The 25301-nt window shown below is 40.8% G+C and overlaps 1 protein-coding gene across 1 annotated transcript in view; it reads left to right on the plus strand.

The window, feature by feature from the left end:
• Positions 1-12938: 12938 nt before the first annotated feature.
• Positions 12939-25301, plus strand: part of scfd2 (sec1 family domain containing 2) — an 82683-nt gene continuing 70320 nt past the window's right edge. Inside the window, exons 1-3 of the mRNA XM_034147589.1 lie at positions 12939-13873; positions 14397-14565; positions 21988-22115. Coding sequence (XP_034003480.1) covers positions 13414-13873; positions 14397-14565; positions 21988-22115 — 757 coding nt within the window. The 5' untranslated portion in view covers positions 12939-13413. The remainder of the gene's footprint in view (positions 13874-14396; positions 14566-21987; positions 22116-25301) is intronic.

Here is a 25301-nt window from a genome sequence, read left to right on the forward strand (position 1 = left end):
TTGTTTGTGAATGGAGACAGAATAAGTGAATGGAAGAGTGAGTCTGGGTGAGTGAGCATGCGGCTGCTGGCAGAGCCCTAACAGGATCATAACTGCATGCGTAATGGTTCATCAAAGCCCTCTGTATACTCAGTGCTCACATCTCTCACTTTGTGGCCTCTGTGTTTCATCCATATAAACACTGATGATTTTGAATGATGATGAACATCAAGTTCCTTTTATGTCATTAACACTTATGATTTTGGCACATCTGTCAGAGAGAGTCAGACCAAGTTGATGCATGATTTTGGATAATTTCAAGTAAAATGTAATCCCACAAAAAACACAGTTAAATTTGAAACATGAAACACAGGAAAATAAATCAAAACAAATAAATGCAGGGGATATATTTAAAACAGCTAGTTTTGTTGGCATGTCAAACAATGTGCTGGGACATTAGACTGTTGTGTCCCACTCTGCTTCTTGCAATGATTCAGTTATTTCACTTTTTGCTACAAAGATATGTTTGACTTGTATATGGGAGGCTTTCTATTAGCTTTTATGTTGTTAACACCCAAATTAGGCAATTTTCCAACAGTTGTCTCATAACTGATCCATCTTATTCTGTCTGGAGCACTTTAACAAACCAGTCATATTGTGTAAAAATAACTTGGATCTCTTAAACCTACTGCCAGTAAATATAATTGAACCAATCCTGTGTCTTTGTCTTGACCACAGCCATGCACAATTATTTTCACTGGAAAGCTTTTGCTATACAAATCAAGTAAAGTAGGGTTTAGTTTTGATTACACAGCATGCTAACATTGTGTTTTCTCTGTTTCAACCTATTTAGAGGTGCTTTTCCCAGTTGATTGCACTATTTATTTATTTTATTTGGCAAATACTACATTTGAAGATGTGAACGACTGAAACTCAAGACTGTTCAGAAGCAGCACGATGCTACTAATCTCCATATAAAGCAGATACTTTTTTTTTAGCACAACCCTTGTTCCAATGCTAAAAGTGATCGTTGGGAGGCCTGTGGGCCCTTGGCCCTGAACACAGCATGGAAAGCCAGTGTAAAGATCATGCCAGGAATACCTGCTGTTCTTAATATCCCCAAGAGATTGGCTGAGCAGCAACAGTGAAGCCAGGACTACGTGTATAGACACTACACATGTCTGTTAGAGAAAAGTTTAAAAGGAAATGGTTCATAAAGCGTACAGGAGATGGCTGGCAGAGTTCAGAGGAACAGTGAGTCCCTGAAGGATGTGAGGATTTGGCAGATGGGTTGAGATGTGAGAAAAAAACCTCCTTTAGGAGAGAGCACAGAGTGAATTCAGGCACACACACAGACACAGCAAATGAGGGGAAAGGGAAAGAGTAGGAATGAGATAAAACAAAAAAGATGAAGGGACAGGAAGCTAAAGAGACTAACAGAAAGATGGAGTAACACAAGCTGGATATAGACAACATCCAAGAGAAACAAGCTCAGCAGCAACAGAACCTGAGTAGAGCTGCATTTAAGGCCCTGTAAGATAATTCACGAGAGCCTCGGGTACAACATGGCCCACTTGTGATGTGAGTAGTGTAAATTAAAGCTGAATGTGGGAGTTTGCAGACAGTTTGTGACATAGATCGGAAGAAGGGAAAGGGGAATGCCTTGGATACTGATAAACAGGCAGCAACACGGTTGTTATCTCGCTTTATACCTTATTTGGCCATTGGTCCAGCTGCCAAGATCAACAACAGAGCACAGTGTGTACGGTGATAAAACTGACCCAGCTCAGAAGGAAAGCAGTTGTGTCAGAAAACCTAGGCACGGGTTGTCCTTTGGTGTCAAAAAGGGAGCCACTAGGTCTGCCTCCAAATTAGGGAACAGCTTCCAACAGCAATTGTTGTGTTTTAAATGATCAGCAGTAATGCTGCTTTTATTAATGATCTCTATTCCAGTCTCTGACTAATGTTTTTATTTTCTTCAAACATTTTTGCTGAATTTGCTATACCCGTGCCTGCACCTGAGTCAAAGCTCCCTGAATAGAGATTAGTGTGCTGTTTGCCGGACAAATCTCCATCCCACCTGCACACACCTACATACAGACCTCTGTAGTACCAAGCACACATGCTGACAAATTCAGTGACTCACCTGTCCAATGAAGACAGAGCTGGGGGTCCTCTACGGTAAAGGTAAGCTGAGTGGAAAAAGAACAAAAGGTCATGACTATTAAAGTACATTTACAATTGTACTACAGTCAACAGGAAAATGTAAGTATTCATTGGGATAACTACTTCTTCATGCCCTAAAAAGATCTCAATATTCCAGATTAATTTGAGTCAAACATACACTGTTTAACAGTTTTTTCTAGTAATTTCCAGCCTGATAAAATACTTAATCATGTTTTCTTTATGTCATATTTGTGATATTGGCCAACAACTGCACTCTTTAGGACATTTACAGCCTTTGAGGAGTCTTATTGCACAGACATTGCTGAGTACAGTCTGAGACAAATACAGAGTAACCCATCTTTATTTATACTACAATGAAAATATAATTTCACATTGTGTGCCACATTGCAATTGTTTTTTATCTTCTTTTTTTCTGCCCTGATTTTCTCCCCACTTTAAAATGTCAAATTCCCAGATGCAATGCAGTCATTTTCACTGCCAATTGCATTGATAGCCTGGGGAGAGCGACATTCAAGTATAACTACTTTTTAAGCTTGCTAACAGGATTTCTGCCTTTGCTGGAGATGAGCCTGCTTCACAATTTATGAAAAAAAATCAGAAGACAGTTTGAGCAAAATACAAGTCAGGCGTTGGCACAGTGAGTGGGTTTACAAGTCGATTATGCTGGGTTATTTTCCTTCAAGGGGCAGAAAATGGCACAGCATAACAGAAGCTTAAAATTAGTTTGATCTATATCGAAATATTAGGAAGACACATTAAGTGTGGGAAGATCAATGTGTAAGCATTAAAACAAATTCATATATAACAGGAAAGCATGCTGTGACATCATTACATAATAATTTATGGGAATACTCCTTCTAAGGTAAAGACATTAGATCAGACTCTAAATGTCAGAGTTACAAAATGTGGCAGGCCTACTTTCCTATCCCTCCATCAATAAAACATGAAGAGTCAAACGCCTGGGTGAACAGTTAATGGTCCCTCTTGCAATAAAGCTCAAATTCTACGTGATCGAGCAGACAATCAGTTCTGAATCACACTCAGGCTGCACTGAGTACACATTCACATGTGTACACACACATATAGAGCCTCTTTTGAAGAGCAAAGGCAAAAACACACATTCACATCTGGATACCATCCCCTTCTTTTTTCCCATAAAGACCCCTAACGTGAGAGTGGCTCAGAGCAACTTTCAACAGCATACAGAACATAAAAAATGGTTGAAACAGGAGAAAGAATAATAAGAGCTGTTGGAAGGTCAGGATTGAATATGAAAAAGGAGCACAGGGCTTCCCTGCTTTGTAAGTGAAATGTCGAACATCTTCCTTCCTTTTCAAATACAAGTCCCACAGAGTTGAGAGAGCCTGAACTGCTCACTATGGAAGACTGACCCAGCCAAGGCCTTTGATACTTCAGACACCTGGGCACCCAAGGGAAGAAGGATATACACACACACACACACACACACACACACACACACACACACACACACACACACACACACACACACACACACACACACACACACACACACACACACACACACACACACACACACACACACACACACACACACACACACACACACACACACACACACACACACACACACGCTTCCATCAGTCTGTGAAAGAAAGGCCTGTAGTGTAGTGCTGAGGGCAGGATTTAGGCAATTCCTTTTAAGAAACTAACCATAACAAATGCTAATTGATGAGGAACTGTGTCTTGCGTGTAAACAAACACCTGACATAAGGATTACTTACAACAAAGTAAATTATTGGGACAACACCAAGACTTTAATACATAAAAAAAAAAGATAAAATCTAGAACATGTTATTCCCATAGTAATTGACGTCGAGAAATGCTGTGTAGTGCGTACTGCATATACACAGTCACACATGCACTCACAGTAAACACCAACATGTCTACACGCAAGCCATCAATGTTAGCGTGAGTGAGTAATTGTTTCTACCTGTGGTGATCTCAAGTGAGTGTTTGATGAGGGCTGGAGTTCCATGCTTGGCAGCATATGAGAGAGCTAATGGCTGAGGGCTAATTGCAGCCCGATTGTGCTTACGTGGCTTACTCTTTCATGCTAATGTTTCACAGAGCTACAGGCTGGAGGGTTTAAGATGGAGGTGATATTTCACATCGAACCACATGCTGCTGTTCTGGATTACAGCAGAAGTCCGAGTTTTCTTTCCTTAGGTAAAGGCTATTGTCCCCTGTTCTCTGTGATGCAGCAATATGCATAGAAAGTGCACAATTCCTTTTGCAGTGACACTCTCTAGCCTGCAAAGAGCTGCTGGTCAAACAGCTGGCTTTTTTTTTTTAACTACAAGCCACACTATCAATACTAGCTGCAGACTTTTAATTTATATAGTTTTCTTGGAAATGAGGACAAAGCCTAAATCTTACTATTTTAAAACTGTATGTGCTCGCTGATTGATATGATTTGTTTCGATTCAAATGATAAGAGCAACAGAGGTCAGTAGATCTCATCAATAACTCTGATCTGAGGCCAGCAGGTAATGGTATGGTCGATTGATAAAGAACTGTACATCTGCTCGGCTATGATCTTCAGTCAAAGTATCAGTGCCCAATGGAAGGACACATACAAATCTTTGTTGCTACACTGACTGTAGTGACACACTAACCGGCTGTAGAAAGCATTAGCTGCAGCACAGAGCAGCAGTCAGCCTCACCTTGGCTCTGCGCTGTGCTGCACTGACAGATGACATAAGAACAACCTTACAATGACACAGTTCGAATCTAAAATATGCGCATACTGTACTGTATCAAACACACTTGGCATATAATGTGAGCCCAATGAAAAACAAACAAAAATGTTAAGAAAAAAGAAACTCTTTCTTCCCTCTGCTCTATTCCCTACGGTCAGGGTCTGTTCAGCACATTTCTTATGCCATAATGTGCTGGCCATAGCACTTTTTTTTTTTTTTTTACCAGGGGCTATTTTTATCACGTTACACACATTTGCATTACAAAAGCAGGCTGGGTCTATAAGTTATAGAAAGGGGAGTGGCCAAGATAAAAGCCACACAACTACTTCAAAGCTGGAGTTGACTGTTCAAAGCTGCAGTCGGCAGGATGTTTCATATTTTGGTTGTATTAGCAGCTCTGGCATGGGTTCACCAGGCAATGTGGGGCTCACACTGAGGGGTATGTGAGGGGTAAGAAGGGGGTCTAGATCGGCGCATCTATTTTGGAACCTTTGAAGATGAAGATATGGCATGTGTTCAGCTGTGTGCTCAGGCCAAAAAGCTTTCCTGGAGTCCTATCTGGTTCAATACAAAGACTAAGAGGAAGTCTGAACTGACAGCAGCTGGATGGCATAACGGACAGGAAGACATACATCCATACAATGTCTTTGAATGCCTATAAACACACACACACACACACACACACACACACACACACACACACACACACACACACACACACACACACACACACACACACACACACACACACACACACACACACACACACACACACACACACACACACACACACACACACACACACACACACACACACACCTCTGTCCTTCAACTCGACAGGATCATTTATTATGACACGTGTTGCAGCTTGACAAACACACATGGTCAAAACGCCATTAGTCATTTTTGCAGCTGCATGGTGCGTTAGGTGGCCCACAGGGGTTTCTAATGGGGCCCTTACCACCTGAAAATCTCAACGTTCCCCTTAAATCTACTCCCCCAGTTGTTTTTAAAACAAGTCCTCTGTTCATGATCTTCAGATGAGAAAAGGCAATACACAAGGGTAATTACATCATAAGTAAAGACATCATTATGAGCATGCATATAAATAAGTGTGTTGTTGTAGTGGCGGGGTGACTTACGTGGTGGATTGGTAAATGCAAAGAGAGAGTTGCAGTTGGACGGAGAGGGCACATTATAAGAAAATCTATCCGCTTCAGGGGACATCTCAGTAACATCCTGCAATACAAACATTGTGAGTATTAATAGTGTTTCTTCCACACACACACCCACACACACACACACACCACACACACACACACACACACACACACACACACACACACACACACACACACACACACACACACACACACACACACACACACACACACACACACACACACACACACACACACACAAACAGTACCTGAGAATTGTGTCCTCTCCCTCTGCGGCTGGATCCACATTTTCCTCCAATCACATCATTGGTAGCACTTGGCTGTCTGTTGATCAGGTCACATGATAAACTCTACAATATCACATCCATGTGAAATGTTGATACAGTGCCAATAATAGAAGGTTGCTGTTCTTAAAGATTCATCACTTTTAATATTCCCTTTTTTGATGTACATTTATATAACATTATTAAAAGCAGGACTTTGTCCTAATCTTACTCCTCATGTTCATACCAAAACCAACTGCAGGTCCATTAACGCATTAAACGTCCTTATCTGGGTCATCTTGCCTTCTTCACAAAACAGCCCTTAAATGTCCTAAACCCTAACCACCCCCACCAAGCACAAATACACACACACACACACACACACACACACACACACACACACACACACACACACACACACACACACACACACACACACACACACACACACACACACACACACACACACACAGATGGGACAATAACCCATTTCTGTCACTAGGACTTAATCATCAGCAGAGAAAAACATACAGGAAAAAGGAATAACAACTACTGGCAGCTTAAAAGGGAAGTGCTTAGATCTCCTCAATGTCCTTTTTCTGCTTGCTTTAGCTTTGAAATACACACCAAATAAAGAATTGAACTCAATAATTTTGTAGGGAGGGAGCAAATGCTTACTTTTACATTCTGATGGAATAGGAATTTAAAACACCAGTGAAGACCATCACACACCGATCATCAAATACAGCAAGAGCTGCTTTGAGCAAGATCACATTTTAAGACTCTGAGAGAATGAGATGGCTGCTTTATCAAAGCCTCATTGAACACACCACCCACTACATAATAGAGTGTGTGTATATCTTTGTCATGCATAGTAAGACTTCTTGGTTCGCCCTCAGGCCTAACACTGTCACTCAAAGACAGAGAGATGCATGATGCTATAAAGTGCTCAGATCCACATGACCTCCCCTGAGGGGCGACCTTGCAGACGTAGGAGAACATCATCAAGGCCAAGTGGCCAGTCTTGCTAGTAAGCATTCTCAACAACAATTAAACTTACTGGGAGAGAATCGGATCAGAGATGCTGTTGTGACAAAAGGCATACAGCACCTGGGCCATAAATAAACATGATGCATGCTGGGGCTGGATGCTATTTACTTACATGACAAGCATCTTCTACTTATGAGTGTATAATGAGAGCCAGTAACTGGGCTATAAAGCACCTGAGCCTATCCTAACATTTGTGTCTCCCATAGCTCTGGTGCTCAAAACTTCCCTTTAAAGTTTCCCATTAAGGACAGTAAGCATGCAAGACACTCATTAATGTAGATGAGTTTGTTTTTGTCTATTACTCTTAATATCCTATGTTTTGGATATTATTTTATTATTTCAATGTATCTAAATTAATTTAATATTTGTATTTGGAGTATTATTTAAGTTCATACACTCAATTAAAGTAACTCTACATTTATTTTTTAATTTCCTGACTTAAATTAATTCCAAGTAAAGGTTTCTGATTACTCTTTATAGAAGTGGTGCAGAAATGTTATGAACAAAAGTATCTAAAGTATCAAAGGTAAATTAACTCTAGATTACAGAATGCCATATGGCTCAGTATTAATAATGCATCAAGATGAAAGCGGTATTGTTATGTTGCAGCAACAAACGGTAATATGTTAATCAAGATTTTGATCAATAACAATACATCATATTTTTATTAGCAAAGTAAATCTAACTACAGCTGTTAGATTAACTGAGTTGGTAAAGCATGGAATTGTTTTTCCTCTGTAATGTACCCTAGAAAAATTCCAATACATCAAAAGTTCTTGAGTAAAAGTTCTTACTTTCCACCATTGTCAAGTGTAAAGTGGTCGCAAGATATTGTTGATAGAAAAAACTTGATAAAAACAAAAATTTTAAAAGCTGTAAGATATTCATGAAACATTCATTCAACTATGTGGACAAATGAATTCATAGTACTCTATGTGTGTCTCCTATACCTTCTATTACAGACCACTCTAGCCTTTAACAGATGAACATTGCTCTCTATTTACCTCAACACTTTGGGATCCCTTGCCAATACAACCCTAATATGCTGAGCCCATCTTCAGAGGATCAGAGCAAACAGATGGCAGCAAGCTGATAGTTGTTGTGGCATAAACAAACAGACACATCCAGCTGCCAGTTTTTCCAGGCTCTGAGTTATAGTAAGCATTGGTGAAGAATCCAGGACAAAGAAAAAGAATGTTACCAACCTGGAAGCTGGGCTACCTGAGGAAGGTCTAGTGTGCCCCTTCTGGCCCTGAGTGGAATAACAACAATGTCATAATGCTTTCTATAATCTGCTAATATTTATTACTACTTAAAATCAAACCAAGAGTAATAGTATTCCAAATGATGTTGTACTTTGTGAGTTTATGAACCCATCAAAAGAGAAGATGATTTACCAAATGAAAAATATCTTGTCTTACCAGGTATAGTTTTCCATTAGCAGCTGCATGGACCTCTGCCTGTTTTTTGCAGTACATTTTCCAGATTTCTTCATCAAAACCATAGTTAAAGTAATCTGTGATGTCAGCACCTAAAATAAAATAATTAAAAATGAATGAAAAAGTCTACAAAAAGTTAAAGAACATTGTCGAAAGAATAACAGGCTCAGAGTACAGCATTACTTACCAGATAACCTCCATGGCCTTTCCGCTGAAGACTCAGTGTCTCCATTCAGTGCTGGGATTTCCTCGAAATAGTTCAACTCTTCCAGGTATAGCGCCCTTGTGTCATTATAAGCTGTAAAACATTTGACAGGGTTCAACTCTCTGAAACAAATAGGGCTATTTGACTTATTTTCACAAAAAAAGAAATCAGTCAAGAGAGCTGATCTGAAATGAAGCAGAAATAATCGGTAAAGAGAGTTACCGAATGATGTAGGAAAAAGCAGACGTTCACCTAAGTGAAATATTTCCTGAGTCTTCTGACCAGTCAACTCTCTGTTTCAACATCTATATTGAATTGAGACTTCGATTTTTTATTTAAGAATGAATTGGAAAAAATGGTGATATAGTCTGTTTTGTTTTGTGTCTCTTTGTATTTTGAGCCATCCCTAAAGCTACCTACCTGTACTTACCAACTGTATGAGGTGGCACACTGCATTCAGCATCAGTTTTCAGAGGAACAGGTATATCCCCAGAGCTGAAAGCAAAGAGCCAGCACATCATCATCATGATTATCACCATCAACGTGACATTAACTTGAGAAACACTGTTGTCTGGGTTGAGTGCTAATAACCCAATCCGAAATGGCACCTCCTCAAACAAGACTAATATATCACAAAAAAACAATGAACATATCTCAAAGCTACATTTTGACAGAAGTGGGTTCCTGACTAATGATGCATATTCATATTATACCCAACAGGCAAACAAAGGCAATAAAAGGCGGAAACATTTTACATTATTTTGTCAGATGATGGAAAGTAAACAGTAACACTCTCATATGCATTGCTGCTCGGCTACAGAAGAATCCCTGCATTCATCAGCACTGTCATTGTCACTTTCTTCATCATCTTGGACAGCTTTCCAATTACCCCATGACACAAAAGAAACAGATGAAAATAATAATCAAATCCACTTGCATATCAAAACACAGTTTATGTATGTTTGTGTATTTCACACAGGCTACTTCAGTTAAGACCTTGAGACGAGTCACCCCTTTAAACCAATATATAAATGGCTATTGTTCAGTTGGAGAAGGCTAATAGTGACTTGATATTATCTTAGTTTTTAAGACACTATTATCCAGAACTATTCAAGTTTTGTTGGGATTCATGGTGGGTTATTCTAGCCCTAGTGCAACCAAGCTTTAAGTGAACCAAAATAAAATACCATAGACTGTTATCCTTTGAATATCATACACATTCACTTCAAGCCACAAAAAAAGAAAGAAAGAAGAAATGCCTGAACTCACAAAAAAAACAAAACTATTGTTTGAGCTTCGTAAGTTACAGAAACGTAGTGTAATTGCAAGGTTATGCCAAATGTACTAAGGCAAATAGGCTGAAGAATGCAGGCCAAAGATATCATCAGTGCTCCAGTTGTGTGATTGCTTACATCCACATTCCCAGCTCACAAATAAACACTGCTGGCCTTGCAGCAGATTTAATGAGCATCAAAATACTTCTTAATGTTGCACATGACTGGCTGCACATTTCCGGGAGCAGACATGGGGCCATCACACGCATTTTGTGCAACTATAATGATCACTGTCATTATTGTACTGTGAGAAGTGTATAATAACTGAATGCTTCATTGCTGTAATGCAGTTGGTTCTAATTGGAACGCCCGCCAGCAGAGTTCACTCAGCTAACTGTCAATAATGGCCTGTCTAACCTGTGTGGTTTAAACTTCTTAATTATATTATTAATCTTAAAAGTTCAATATAAGGTCAGTAAGTTATGTATCACAAAATATACTGCATGCCTAAATTAAACTATTATTTGATCATGTTCTAATGCTGCATATGTACAAGGTTTTAACGTCTGACCTGATGTACAATTCTTGTTGTGTTTTAAATTGCTGCACCTGGTGCAGTAATACTCACTATGCAGTGGCCCATTCTGGAATAATATATATTATTTGGGATTGTAATAATTTGATTGTAATCATGTTTGCATTCATGTGTACACAACTTTAATGTTGAAGCAAATGGTTCAGATGTATCTGACATATTAAATTAAACTATTAATCTGAATCTGCAAATAGCAATTGGGCTTACTGAAGTTGTCAAAGAGTGGAGGGAAACGTACATTTCCATCTAAAATGTAGTTCAATAAAAGTAAAAAAGGATCAGTAAATGGAAATACTAAAGTAAAGTATACCCTCAAAATAATAGGCTACTTGAGTAAATCTAATTAATGAGTCTACTTTCCAAATACAGTATAGTATAACAAATACATTGTGCATACAGTTTAATCACCTGCATACGATTTGAACGTCCTCTTTTTCCTCCTTGTCATTTGCGGGGATCAGGTCATAAATCACTGAAACACACGCAAACACATGACACAATTAAAGTCAAAGTTATTGGCCTGATTTGACACTTACACTTTTGTAAGTTGTACCAATCCACATATACACATAAACGACCATCACGATCTCTTTTGCTAATCAGAAATATTGTTTGTGTCGGCAGTAGCAGTTGCTTTGTGTCAACGTAATCTTACATTGGTATATCTTTCCCTCTTCGTCTTCGCTGACAGGGCTGTCGGTGAACTCCAACTCCGATGAAGACATTTCTGATACATAAACAGGTATATTTAAACAAATAAACACCAGCATTTAAATAAAAAAGTAACTATGTGCACTTTGAAAACGGGAATGTTCGATAATCAGTAAGTGCAAAAAAACGGAGAGTTGCCATGGACACAATTAAGAGAGAATCCAGCCTTGCGATTGGTCACAACAGGTATTGCATCATGTTGACCAACTGCAATTAGCTGTTTTAACCGTTGATATCAGAGCCATATTGTGTTAAGGATATGAGTGTACTTTATTTTATCCTTTATTTACTTCCAGTCATTCAAATGTCGTTGTAAATTGCAGTTTTTCTAGAGTGTCATTTTAATGAGGGAGCAGTAGAGACAGATCAACACTTTACTGTACACTTTCCCAATTATTTACAACAGCAATGGAGAAAATAAAGTATAGCATTGTTCTTCTAAATACTTGCTTCTTACTGCCACAACGAAAGCGAAAGTCAGTAACCTAACAAATATACACTTGTACTTACTGTAATGGAAACTTCAGGAGCATGGAGTCGAAACACAATGAGACACGGGAAAGCTGGAACTTGATGTCAAACACTGAAGATTTATTTGAAGTTACTGCGAATTGACAAAGACATTTGCTGCAGCCACAAGGTGACAGAGCGCTTGCCTAACCCATTCTGAAGATCTCTCACCCAGTCCCATGTATTTAGCTGGTACTGAGAGAATAATCAACATTCTGCAAAACAAGATAAAACTGGCATGAACAATGAGACATAACACAGAGAGCAAAGCACTCCAAGGTCGCATGCCTGTGCTCACAGAAAGTGATAAACTGTGTCAAAGGTATGGGCCCAGGAAATTTCCTCAACACTTTATTACTATATTTTTCCTACCACACCCCTTTTTAAAAACAAATAATGTTGTTATAGAATACAATAGCTGTATATTATAATCTATTGACATCTCTTTTTTTTTTAAATGTCTTTATTTTGTTAGCAGTAGCCTATATTTATTTTAGTTTATTTATATAAATGATCTTGTATTTTCCCCAGTTTACGATCTTGTAAATTATGTCGAATTGTTTGTCATTTAAACCACTTATTTCATTATCTATTGTAGTTTGGTGACTAATATTGTTATTCATTTAATTCTAATGTTGTGTTCCTTTTATTTATTGTCTTTCATAAAAGTGTTTTGGCTTTACAAGTGGGATTAATCGATAACAAGCTTTGACAGTAGTTCACGTGAGAAGCATTCGCTGGGTGCTTGTTATTGCTATAGCAACGACTCAGAGCTTCAGTGACGTATTTATTCTGCGACGCGCTATTGCCACGTCAACTTCAAGAGACTCGTGTGTTTGTTTTGTTGTTGGAGCAACTTTAGCTGACATTTCTGATGCGTATTTGAATTCGTTGCATTTCAGCTAACACTGATAATTAGCCACAATGCTGACGACGGAGGACTACACGCACTTCCCGGTCCAGATGTGGGAGAGGGTGCTGTCGAAGGTGAAGAAAGCGGTTGTTTTTATGGATGACAAGTGTGCAGAGTCTCTCCACTGGTGCGGAGGTGCTGCCGTCTTACTAGAGGCTGGAGCCCGAAATTTAAAGCAGTTTTCAAGCTTCGAAGCCTGTGGGGTGAACGAACCGAAAGCTGTGTTTGTGGTGAGCACTTTGTTAAAGGGAACAACGGGTGGAGATCCTTAAAGACATCATCTCCTCAGTCACTTCCAGTACTGTGTTGTCATCACCACTGTTGCTCACTCCGTACACCTGCTAGCCAACAATGTCACCACAGAAATGGAAGGCAGCCCTGTGTTTGAGCAGTTTGAAGAAAAGCTGTGCGAGTGGATGGGAAACATGAACTACACAGCGGAAGTCGTGCACGTCCCAGTGGTGTTCGCCCCGGTGTCCCAGCAGCTACTCCTCACGCCCATGTTTGCACACCTGTTTCCCTTGCTCCCACCTGATCTGGAGTCAATAAATGCAAAACGTCCAGAGAAGAAGAAGTTTGGAAGCTTACTCGACGTGGACATGAATTCTCTTCCTGTTGAACTGCAGTTTGAAATCAAATCCCTGGCTTCGGTGTTAAACTCAGTGTTTGAAGCTACAGGCACCAGAGAAGAGAGTTTCGCTGTGGGTCCCATGAGCCGCATAATAGCAGGGGAACTGGCCAATCACCCTCAAGCAAAGAACCGAAGGAAGGCGGCCCCTAATAAAGCCTCCATCATTTTTGTGGACAGAACAATGGATATTACAGGTGAAAACTGCAATAAAATTGTCCTATGACCAGTATCGTGGATACATATAGTATATGGATGTTTACATGGCTAACAACTGTTAATAGCACACACCTTGCTGAAAGAAGTACTCAGATGTTGCTCTTAAGCAAAAGTGCCAATTGAATGATGTATATGTGCCATGTTACAAGTGAAACACATTTGTAATAGTATTCAATGCTTTTGAAAAGTAAAGTATGTTATAATTTTACATCACTATAATTTTGACACTGGTAAAGGTTGAGCTATTTTGAAGTACTTTGTAAACTTTATCACACACAAATACGTTTGTTTTTATTCAACTTAATCTGCAAAGTAAATATGAATTGAAGTTTTAAATAACAGGTAGTGGAGTAAAGAGCACACCTTTTGCTTCTCAAATGTTGTGAAATGAACATTTGCCATTCTTAATAGTAATCATAGCTAAAACTGCAAGAAGAGTAGTTTTTTTTTCTTTTACTGAAATAAAGATGAATAGATGTTTGGTTGTTTTTCTTTTTTTAGGAGCTGTTGGTCACCATGGAGACAACCTGGTGGAGAAGATTATGAGTGTGCTTAAACCTTTACCTGGTCATGTGACAGACGTACAGGTGGACATGCTGGAGCTCACAAGTCTGCAGCGAACCCCTCACTCCCAGACCACCCTGGCCCCCGGCTGCCTCGCGCAGACCCAGTGAGTAGCTCTCTAATGGTGGTTAGTTGATAGCTATATCCCATGTTATGTTCAATGGTGTTTTAATGTGCTGTAAATACACACAGCTTTTATTATGACATACAACTGATTTTGATGGAAAATAACTTTTATTGGTGTTGATCATTTATTGAATGTCCCTTCAGCCATGATTTAAGACCCAAGAGTCGGGACAAGAAAAGAGAGTGTTATAGGAAAATCACACAGACTCCTCTCTGGGATTTGTGACCTATACTACAGCCAGCCACTAGGGTCGATCAAAATGTTAGGATTTGACTTTATACAGTCTATTTTAATAATTCTTACCTGTGGCCCTAATCTTTACCCTAGTAAAGTTTGAGCACATAAATACCTGTGTTTTCCTCTATGGGAGCACACAATACCTCTCAGGCTCAATAACGGTGTTGTTGTATACAAGTATGCATTCCAATTTGATAAAACATAGATTAAGTTTGAACAAAAGAAAATTAGGTCCAAGTTCTGAACCTGCCAGCCTGATTTGGCATTTATTATTTGACTGACCTCCAGATTACTCCTGTACTTCCGTTTGTATTATGGTTAAATGTCTATGAGTTACCGAAGATAATAGCAGATATTTGGTTTTCCTCCTCTTCATCAAATATATATTTGCTTATTTAAATGTGTTAAATGATGTCATCTGACTAGAGACGGGTAACATGGCATTTCAAATCTGAATCCTTTCTTATTGCTCATCAAATCTTTTCAGGTAGAATGAAGACCAATATAAGTATATTACCAACTTGTAACCACATCCAAAATTGAACTGGTCATTGGAACCCATTCCCATCCCTACCACTGACACAACCACAATAAACATTTTTGACATACTTTGCACCTGACCAAACACACACATGCACAAACACACACCCACTAGCTAGAGCCAGCCCCCACTGAATGAGTTGAGTGGCACATGACCTGCATCAGGTGCCGGTGGTTCAGTGGAGCTTGCCTCTAGTCTTGGCTGTGCAGATGCACGTGTTCAGCGCCTGCGGTGAGGCTGTTGTACATGGCAGGGATTAGCCCTACATCATGTGTTCCACTCCCGCTTTGCCCCCTTCATGTGGTTGAAGGAGGAAAATACTTTGACTTAGAAGAAGAGTTTTGTGGCTTAAGCTGTCATGCAGTGTGTCTGGTGGAATTGAGTTCATGCACACGCTCACATATACACTAAATGCAGCAGGGACAATTCTCAACTAGGTGGGAGGTTCTGTTGTAATGGAACCAGTCTTATATGTTGCTAGTCAGCACTATTTAGACAGTGTGGACTGAAGCATATAATGTGAGCACAGCAGGGGCAGGTTGCACCCACCCTCAGATGCAGGGCTCAGTTAAAGGGCACATGAACCTATAGATCCCTACAATACACCCACAAATGCATATCTCAAGTCACTGTAGTTAAACGTCTTGGTTGCACAAACACAGCTGTCTCTGTGGATGAAATGTTTTATGCATGCTTAAGGCTGCAGCAACAAGCCTCTGACATTGCCAACCTATCATACAGGTTTAAGTATGATGATGGATAAGAGGTTGGGATTGGTGGCTGTGCAGAGGTTGAGGTAATGTTTGCGGCAATGTTTGCAATTATTGTTCCAGATCTTCCCAGAGAGTCTCGGCCAAACACCACATCTCACAACATTTAGATAACCGATTCAGATATTGTATACAACTCCTAGCAGATGCTACAAAGCAAATAGACTGAGGGAAAATATGTAGCTTAAAATAATAAGTAATACGGCAGGGGCTGTGTTTGTGATGATCAGGGACAGCCGGATCAGTGGGAGCATTATTGCCGCGGTGCTATCTCTGAGCAGATGGCCCAGTTGAGCCTTATCACAGATGTTTAGGATATTGAAGAGCTGCCTTGGCACTGCAAGAATGAAGCCTAGAATTCCATCTTTATTTAACTGCCTTCAGGAACACAGCTCACCACAGCTAGACTTTAAGTCAATCTCTGTAATACGTTCAAGACAGGGCTCTGCAAATGCATGTTTGTAGAGATGTACTGCTCTTAAGCATTAATCTCTCTTAATTCCATCCAAAATACGAAAGCACATATTTCTAAAATAGATTGTTTTCTTTCCATAATATCAAGTGTGCAAAGCAGCAGACCTTGCTGGCTCTTTGTGGTTCTATTGTCTATATAATACGTTCTCTCCTACTCCATGTTTATACACCTATGATTTGTTGAGCTATTTTTAGCTCAGACCACTGTGTGTTTTGATTGGGTTTGTTGTGTAGAGCCCACTCAAGCCTTTAAATAATAGGTGTGGACCTAATTTGGACCCTTTTGTATGATATTTCCCTCAGTAATTCCAGGATATTTTTATAGATTACCATGTCTTAAACATTCTGTGGGTGGTTGTTGATTCTAGCTCTCCTGGCAAGACCCCACACTTACTTTGCAATTACTGTCGTATTGTCTTTCATAAACTGGCGTGAATTTTCCTTATCCTACAACCTGACTTTTACTCTGTGGTTCCAGGTATTAAGCCTGAGACAAAGTATACTTTGTGTGGGTGTATATGCACAGACATTTTGCCTGCTCTGGTATTTTGTTTCGCCATTCTTTAACTATGGCATTTTCCCCTACTATTAAATAGTGCCAGGAAGAACAGTTAGCTGTATATAGAAGGATGTTGAGTGAAAGTGGCAGTGGGAGGGTTGTTTTGTGTATATGTGTGTTTGTGGTCAGGTACCTTCCAGCCCAGTCTGTATAATTTGCTGTGCTTGGCTGCACAGCTCTTGTGATCTCGAGGAAGACATATGAACCCCACTGGCAGAGGGCACCAAGTTTCCTTCAGTCTCAGACTGAACCCTGCACCCCCGTCATCTGGTCGTCTTCGACCTTGATCCTGTGGTGGGAGTGTGTGCCTGTGGGCAGAACCCAGTACGGGTGGCCAAGGTGCTCTGGGTCTGCCTCAGGAGCTGCTGAGCTTGAGCCAGCCAGAGCAACCGACCGCACCCTGCCATAAGAAAACACGGCGAGGCTGCCATCTCCTCAATTCTGCCCAGCACATCATGCATGGGTACCACCAGGAAGGAGGGAAAACACCTATTTCTGTCCTAGCTGGGAAAAAGGAGCCTGAATAAAAAGCTATGCACTCTTGAGTTCACGCTGTATCGGGAAAAGAAACAAAAACAACAGAGATAGTAGAGTGTGGAGAGGAGAGAGCAAATGACAGACAACTGAGAACAGCTAACCCTGGATTATCCCACCAAGAATAAAAACAACATATTCATTCTATGGTGGCTCCTTATGGGGTACATTCTGTTTGTTATACTTACTCAACTTGAAGTTAGGCAATTCAATGATGTTAACCTACAACTAATGATACATATTCGTCAGTTCAGGTAGTCATGCCAACAGAAAATAGTTTTTTCTTGTAGAATAAAACTTTGCACTTGATGGAAATGGCAGCCTTCCACACGACGTAAGTGAGAGCCAAATGGGACTATAATAGTCACAATTTCACAAAAAGGAAACAATTTTCCCTCTGGGTCAAATGCGTCAGTGCGAAAGTAACACAGTTTAGCTGCTTTCATCTTATAACTTATCACCCTGATTTCATCAAGACTACCCTAAAGGTCAATGATAACTCGAACAGAGATAATAAATAGTGTTTGAATTTCTGTAGTTATTTATAGGAGATGCAGGGATTTAGCCATATCTTAGGATCCAGTGAGCTGACATGTCCCCTGGCCCATTTCAGATGTTGTGTCTCTGTTTCTTCCACTGCCGAATTCTTCTTTCTCCCCGGGTGTAGAACGTATCTCATCCTGAAACCCTCAGTACATCAATCAAGTAGATTACTTTCACCTGAACAACTTGTACTCCGTGTTCCCATCAAGACTGAGATAACATAACCTATTCTGTCTTGTATGCCTTCTTCCACTCTGTAATTTGATATACACTGCAGATCCCACTTTTTCTTTGGGAAAGAGTGCATGCATTTCTTCAGTTAGATAATAAAACACCCCCTGAAGATGATACTTAAAATCCTCCAGTCCTTCTCCTTCAAAGAGCCCCTACTGTTGGCTCTCATTTGAAATGATACAAATACAGCTAATATCACAAATTCTGAATGGATGTTCATTTGAGTTTTTCCCCCAACAAATCTGTAAATGTATAAACTGTTACTGTGTAAATCATTCATAAACGTTTACCTGACACACTAGAAATGTTAATTAATGGAAACATTCTTGCTCTTGTAATTAGCATTTTAAGATTTATTTTTCATTCCAACACATACTTTGTGCTTCTTGAGGATGTTAACAACGATGTATTTCCCTATTCTTTAATAGAAAAAAGCTATATATGGAGTTTTGACTGGACGGAGGTGGCCAATGAGTGCTCCTGGTACTTCTGCGTTGGTGTGTTTTAGTACGTCCCTCTCCCTCCTATCCCCACTTCCTGCAGAACTCCTCTTGCCCTTTTTCTTTCCCAATAAATCCGCTGGGTCATTTGTCCCCCTTGCCAGGACACACAGACACTCAAGGCCAGGTCTGGTTTTGGTCCACCTCTCTCTCCCTCACATGTACATGAGGATGTTTACAGGAAACCGACAGTGTGTGTTGCCCCATTAAACACACTTCATAAATTAACTCACTGAGGGATTGCAGCTGACCTTGCACAATCCTGTTAGGCAGAATCTTTGACAAACAGTACACATTGACCTGTTAGAAAGTACACACTCACACACACACACACACACACACACAAACTAACACACACACACACACGTATGAGCTTTAATCACATCTCAGTTGCTATAGGCAACCAGATTATTATTTGTACATGTACCTCTAGTGGTTTCCAGCCATGCAGAAAGAATGATTTTATGATACCTTTATCCAAGATTTCTACCATCAATGCAATAAGATGCACTTACATTTTGTTAATTGGGTGACGTTGAGAAAAATAGGCCCGGGTGATGTTGAGAAAAATAGAAACACATTTTAACAGCAATTGGCCTTTTCAGAAATAATAAAAGTAACCTGTCCATTGAATGCCCATCAAATGTTCAACTGGTCGTCTTACTAAATGTACAGGCATATCTCAAAAAGTGATCAGGGAAAATGATAAAGCGAGACACTACTAGAGGTAAGTGAGAACATGTGTTTTCTGTTATTTGGGGGAACTTACCTTTGTGGCCAACTATCCAGGAGGCTTCATCAATCATATGTATGAATCACTTTACTGTACTTACGGTATAAGCTTGTTCGTCTGAGGTCAAAGTAAGGAAATAAACACTGAAATGTGTGAGCATGTTCAACCAAATGTTGATGGGGCCACAGGATGGGGAGTACATTTAAGAAATCCTGAGTCAGAACGGTTGGAGCCATTCTTTTCTGCTGCATCACCCTCTTCCAGGAATACTATCCCCCTCCTCACCCCCACACTCATTAATTTGTTGGACCCGGTCAGGGGTATTTCATCACTTTAATCGTACGCGTTCATTCTTCTCGTAGTACGCACATCTTTCTTAAAATTCCAGTATTTGATACTTAACTGCCTTTTATTTGTACAACACTTATTACACATCTAGTGGAATTTAGTTTGGGCACCAACAGCCCCTCACTCACCAACAGCCTTTCCAAGTCAGTCAGAGAGGATGTTCACTGTGGTTACACGACCCAAGAGCGAGGCTGCCCCCTTCAGTCTAGATCTGAGCAGCCTTTGCAACAAACAGAGCCATACTGCGCTTAACGTTTCCCCCCCCCCCCCCCTCCCCCCTCTCTCTTCCATAGTAGAGAAGTTACTCAACAAGGTTCCTGGCTGCTTATGGAGCCTGTCTCACACCCTGCCAGTATAAACCTCTCCCCTCACCCCTCGGCCCAGCTTGCACCCCCGCCTTCGTCTGACCAAATGGCCATGGGTAAACGTCAGGGGAGTGGGGCCAGTTGGCGGGGGGGCTGGTTGAGCCAAATTGGAACCATATTTCATCCACACTCTACTGAAGCCCTCAGTCTTCCAAATATACACAGGGATGCACAGTGGTGTGTGCAAACATATACAGATGCATGTGTTGGCCTGGTCAAGTCACCCCATTGGTATTTCAACCATGACAAGTATGCAGGACTTCACAATTTGCGTAATCCTGGCAGTCCTGACAGTCCATCAAGAGCATGGGAGGTGTTTTCTGAAGGATTATGAGTGTTTTCCAGAAATGAAACCCTGTCATAGCTCTTGACCAATAGCTACAATGTTTTATCTGTGTCTTAATCACATTATAAGCAATTGAAAAGACTGGAATTGAAAACCTGATTTATCTTTCTTGATTCTTGAACTTTCTTTCTGTTTTCACTGTAACTGTTTTCACATTAGACTTTTGTCCTGGCTGAGTCATGTTCGCCGGTCTTTGTGTCTGGTTCTAGTGTGAAGATGGCGGGCCTCCCAGTGTGAGCCCCTCTACTCCCCATCTAGCCCCAGCCTAAGGTCTGGAACAGATTTCATCTGATATTAAACAGATGGCAGTAAGAAAGGAGAAAAGTAGGGAGAAAAAGAAAAAAGTTAAAACAGAAAAAACAGAGTGGATTCGTCAACGAGCTCCCTCCTCCCCTCCCTCCACTGTGTCCTCAGCCTATTTTCTCTCTTTGTCTCCCTCAGTTCAGTTTCTGGTCACTCCTGAGAGAAGATGTCTTCTTGTCAGTCTTGCTGTCAAAGGCAAAGACATAGATGTAAGCCTTTGATGCCCTTGTATCCAGCCAACAATGTGTCACTGTCTTTAACAGGGCAAGACATCTGAGAGAAGACCAATTGAGTAGCTTGAATTCAGAACGTTTTACAAGAGAAATTGTGACTATCTAGGACACTAATCTGCAGGACACTCTTTGTTTCTTTCACAGAATGACTTGAAGCTGTTTCCACTGCTCCTAACAGATGGTAGTAGTCTTACGCACATGCCTTGTCCTCAGTTTCCCATTAAAGATGTGGATCAGTGTGTTTCATAACCTAGCGGATAATGAGACGAGGGACTGAGATGGTATCAAGAGGAGCCTTGGTCTCCAGACTCTGTTGCTCTGCCCCTGATGTAAGGACAGCACTGATCGGTCCAGAGGAATGTTGGCACACAGACTTTTTAGGTGGATTGAAAACATTCCTAATGTTCCCTCTGCTAATTTCAGTTTTTTCCTGTGAGGGGTCCCATAGGGGAGTCGTCACTCCCCGACCAGCAGGCTATCACTGAGACGAGCACTCAATCACGTCCATGTTGTCCCTTTCGTTTGTATAATCAGAGTCCTGCCTGTTCTGAGCAACCAGCATGAGCAGCAACAGTTGCTCAGCTTGTTAATGCTGAAAAAAACACTGTTCTTTTTTTTTACCACACTATTTTTTTCCTCTCCTCATGACTTAATGATCTGTTTGACTGTTTTTCCAACCAGGTCACCAGCAGCTCAGACTCTGTGGGAGGCCATGCTGACCAATAAACATAAAGAGGGGGTGATGGAGGTCCGTCGGCAACTAGTGGAAACAGCCAGCAAAGAGAAGCTGCCAATCAAGATGAGCATGGGTGAGAAACTGAATGCCACAGATGAATTCAAATACACAACTTGTTTCATAAAATAAAACACAGAGTACAGAAACAAATAAAGAATGAACATGAGCAAATCCACGTGAAATGAAAACATCACGATGATAATGTATATTCTTAGAGAGTCGCGTGTCTGTATTTTGGAGCAGCACCATAGCGCCCCCTACTGATATCCAACTTCTCTGCCTTACCGTGTGTTTGCCCATGTGGCCACAGAGGAAATCTGAACCACATGTTGGCTCTATGACACACACTTACACACTCTCTCTCACACACACACACACACACACACACACACACACACACACACACACACACACACACACACACACACACACTCCATAACACACGCTGCTTTTGAAACTTTTGTTGTTTGTTAATGAAGCAAAGGGGGCTCAGGCAAGGGATATAAATATGTGTTGGCACGCACACATAAAGTCATTACATGCACAAGTACAATGTCCTTATGCACATTTACCATTATGCTGCCCTTTGACTCAAATAGGTAATGGTTAAACTGCACACACACAAACACACACACACTCATACATGCAGGGCTAATATGCAGGTTAGCATCTGGCAGGAACGGGGGGGGTTAAAAGGGAGGGGCCGTGTGGTCCCTCAGCGCCTATAATCTGTGAGGTAAAGAAGGTCTCGTCTCTCGTAACAAGCAGGTTGTAATATGTTGGAGGTCACACACACACACAAACATATGCACACACACTCTGCCAAGCATCTGCACACGCATGGTGGTTTCTTTTCACACATTTGTGCAAAAATCAGTTCTTTTGAATCTAGACGGCTGCTACATTGTGGATGTTGTCAAATGCAGAACAACGTGCATACATATAAATAATGAAGAGATCAGGAGTGACGGGGAAAGCAAGAAAGTATGAAGAAGGTGCTGCCTGCTGACTGACATTAAAGCTGCTGCCTCCTGCTGACTGACAGTCTGTTGACTTAATGTCTTTCCTGAGAGAGAGAGAGAATAAGAGACAGGCAGGGGGAGAGGGGGCACTGTCAAACCCCTCACACACTGAACCCTTCTACCCCGCTGGCACAGGACCAGACTCCATGAAGCCCCCTAAGCTCCAATCACACCCCCACACAGTTCCCATCCTGCCCACCGCCAGCACCACCAGCGGAGTTCTCAATCCATCATGCTCTGCTCATATGAGAGCAAGTTAAACCCAAAACGCTTAGCATTAATGCCTATCTGCTCTCTCAGTGCCCACTCACTCTGTAGGAGAGCAGCATTTTCCCACTCTCTCCAGAGCACATGATCACTCTGGCTGGTTTATGCACATCATGAAGAAAATAGTGTCAGGATACCGCAGGCCCTGCAATCTCACATACACACAGACTCAACTTGGCTTCTTTTCATCTTATCAGGATCAGATCATCCAGAGAGAGACAGAGAAAATAATCCATTTTCTCAGAGCCCGAGAATGACCCGTCAGGTCTCTCATAGCACAATAAGATGATGAAATTCCCTTGCTGTGTGTGTGTGAGTATGTGGTTGTGCTGGGTCCAGTGTTTATATTGGGTGTTTTTGCTCTTAGCAGGGAATTAGTGAGACGGCTTTGGTTTCATCGTCTGTAAAAGTGCGTTTATCTATTCATCTCTGGTGTGTATGTATGCATGCATATGTGTGCGTCACAAGGTTATACAGTTTGTGTATCTATTGTGTGCACTGATACTGCAGTGTAAATGAGATGTGTTGACAGGGCCTTTCTCCCTGTGGTACAGTACAGTCTTCTCTTTTCATGAGCGAGTCTCAAGCAGATCATTTATTGGATTCATAATTTCAAGCTGTGAGATCTGGGAATGTAATATCACAATGGTTTCAGATTTAGTGTTCATGTTTTACAGTATCATCTCCCCTATTTCTTAATTTAAAATTCACTATCATTTAATTTAATTTGAGCAATAAAAGCATATTTTTAGGGCGTTGAAGATTTAATCTCAACTTTGAACAGGCAAATGAAAGCAGATACGATACGATCACTTGCATATATTTTTTACTTAATAGAAAGCACGGATACAATATGTTTCTTCGACACAGACACTGAGGAAGGTCTTTGAGTAATGTGGCACTGTGGCTGCCCTGTTGTAACCTGTGATCCCTACTCCTACTGTACTGTAGAGTCTTAAAAGGGGCCTCAACATACACCCACAAAAAGAAGCCCCAGAACTTTTCCCTTCTTAAAGTGCATAAATAAATGTGTCTCAGCCTTCCTGTGTCCCCCATCCATGTAGAATTACTTACGAGGCTGTCCAGTTGCTGAGACCAGCCACCATCAGACATCACTTAGCCTCTGAGTAACCCTGTGCACCTAGAATGCAAGTCATCTTCCAGTCACAGGACTAAATCATGGTTGGCCCCTGCCCTTTTTTTGCATTGTTCAGGACTTTGATCGTGGCCCAACCTCAATTGCCACTTCTGCACATCAGGCTAAAATGGGTAGGAGCTCCAACAGTTTATAGCATTTGACTTAAAGATGTGATTTTGTTTTATGGCTGGTACTGCAATAAGTGCACCCAGAGGAACAGTGGAATGGCCTTAAGGTGCAGGTTTCCCCTGTTATCTTAGAGAGTATTGAAACAGCAACAGTATTGTATGTACTCGAAAACCATTGGGAATAAGTTACTGGTGAACAAAACAGACGCACTGATTGAAATAACTCAATCTTTCTTGCACACGCTATTTATTTAACTGAGCACTATATTAGAAGCATGTCATATAGATGACACTTGACCACAGTTTAACTGTATAAATAAAACATTAGCTTGTGTTTTCACACACCAGATGTTAAATGTGTATATTTAATGCATTGAAATGACCTAAAGTATACTGTTGTTTAACAACTTAAATAAAGCCAATGTGGACAAATATATTCAAAGCACAAGAACAGTGTCTTTATACTGGTACAGTCTAATTTATTTGAAGCTGAAATTAAGAGCATTTCCAGTACTGCTATTCCTGCAGAAACACCCCAGTATAAAACCACAGCTCAGCTGACAGATCATCACCCTGAGATTAGTTTGCATCTGGCAACAAGATGCCTGAGGAATCACAGAACTGTTTACAGGGAAGTTAAGTGACATAGATAAGAGCTAAGGCTTTGCAGGGCTATTTGATTTTCAAATGGAGAACAGGCTTTT

This window comes from Trematomus bernacchii, unplaced genomic scaffold (assembly GCF_902827165.1).
Source record: "Trematomus bernacchii unplaced genomic scaffold, fTreBer1.1, whole genome shotgun sequence".
Lineage (NCBI taxonomy): Eukaryota > Metazoa > Chordata > Actinopteri > Perciformes > Nototheniidae > Trematomus > Trematomus bernacchii.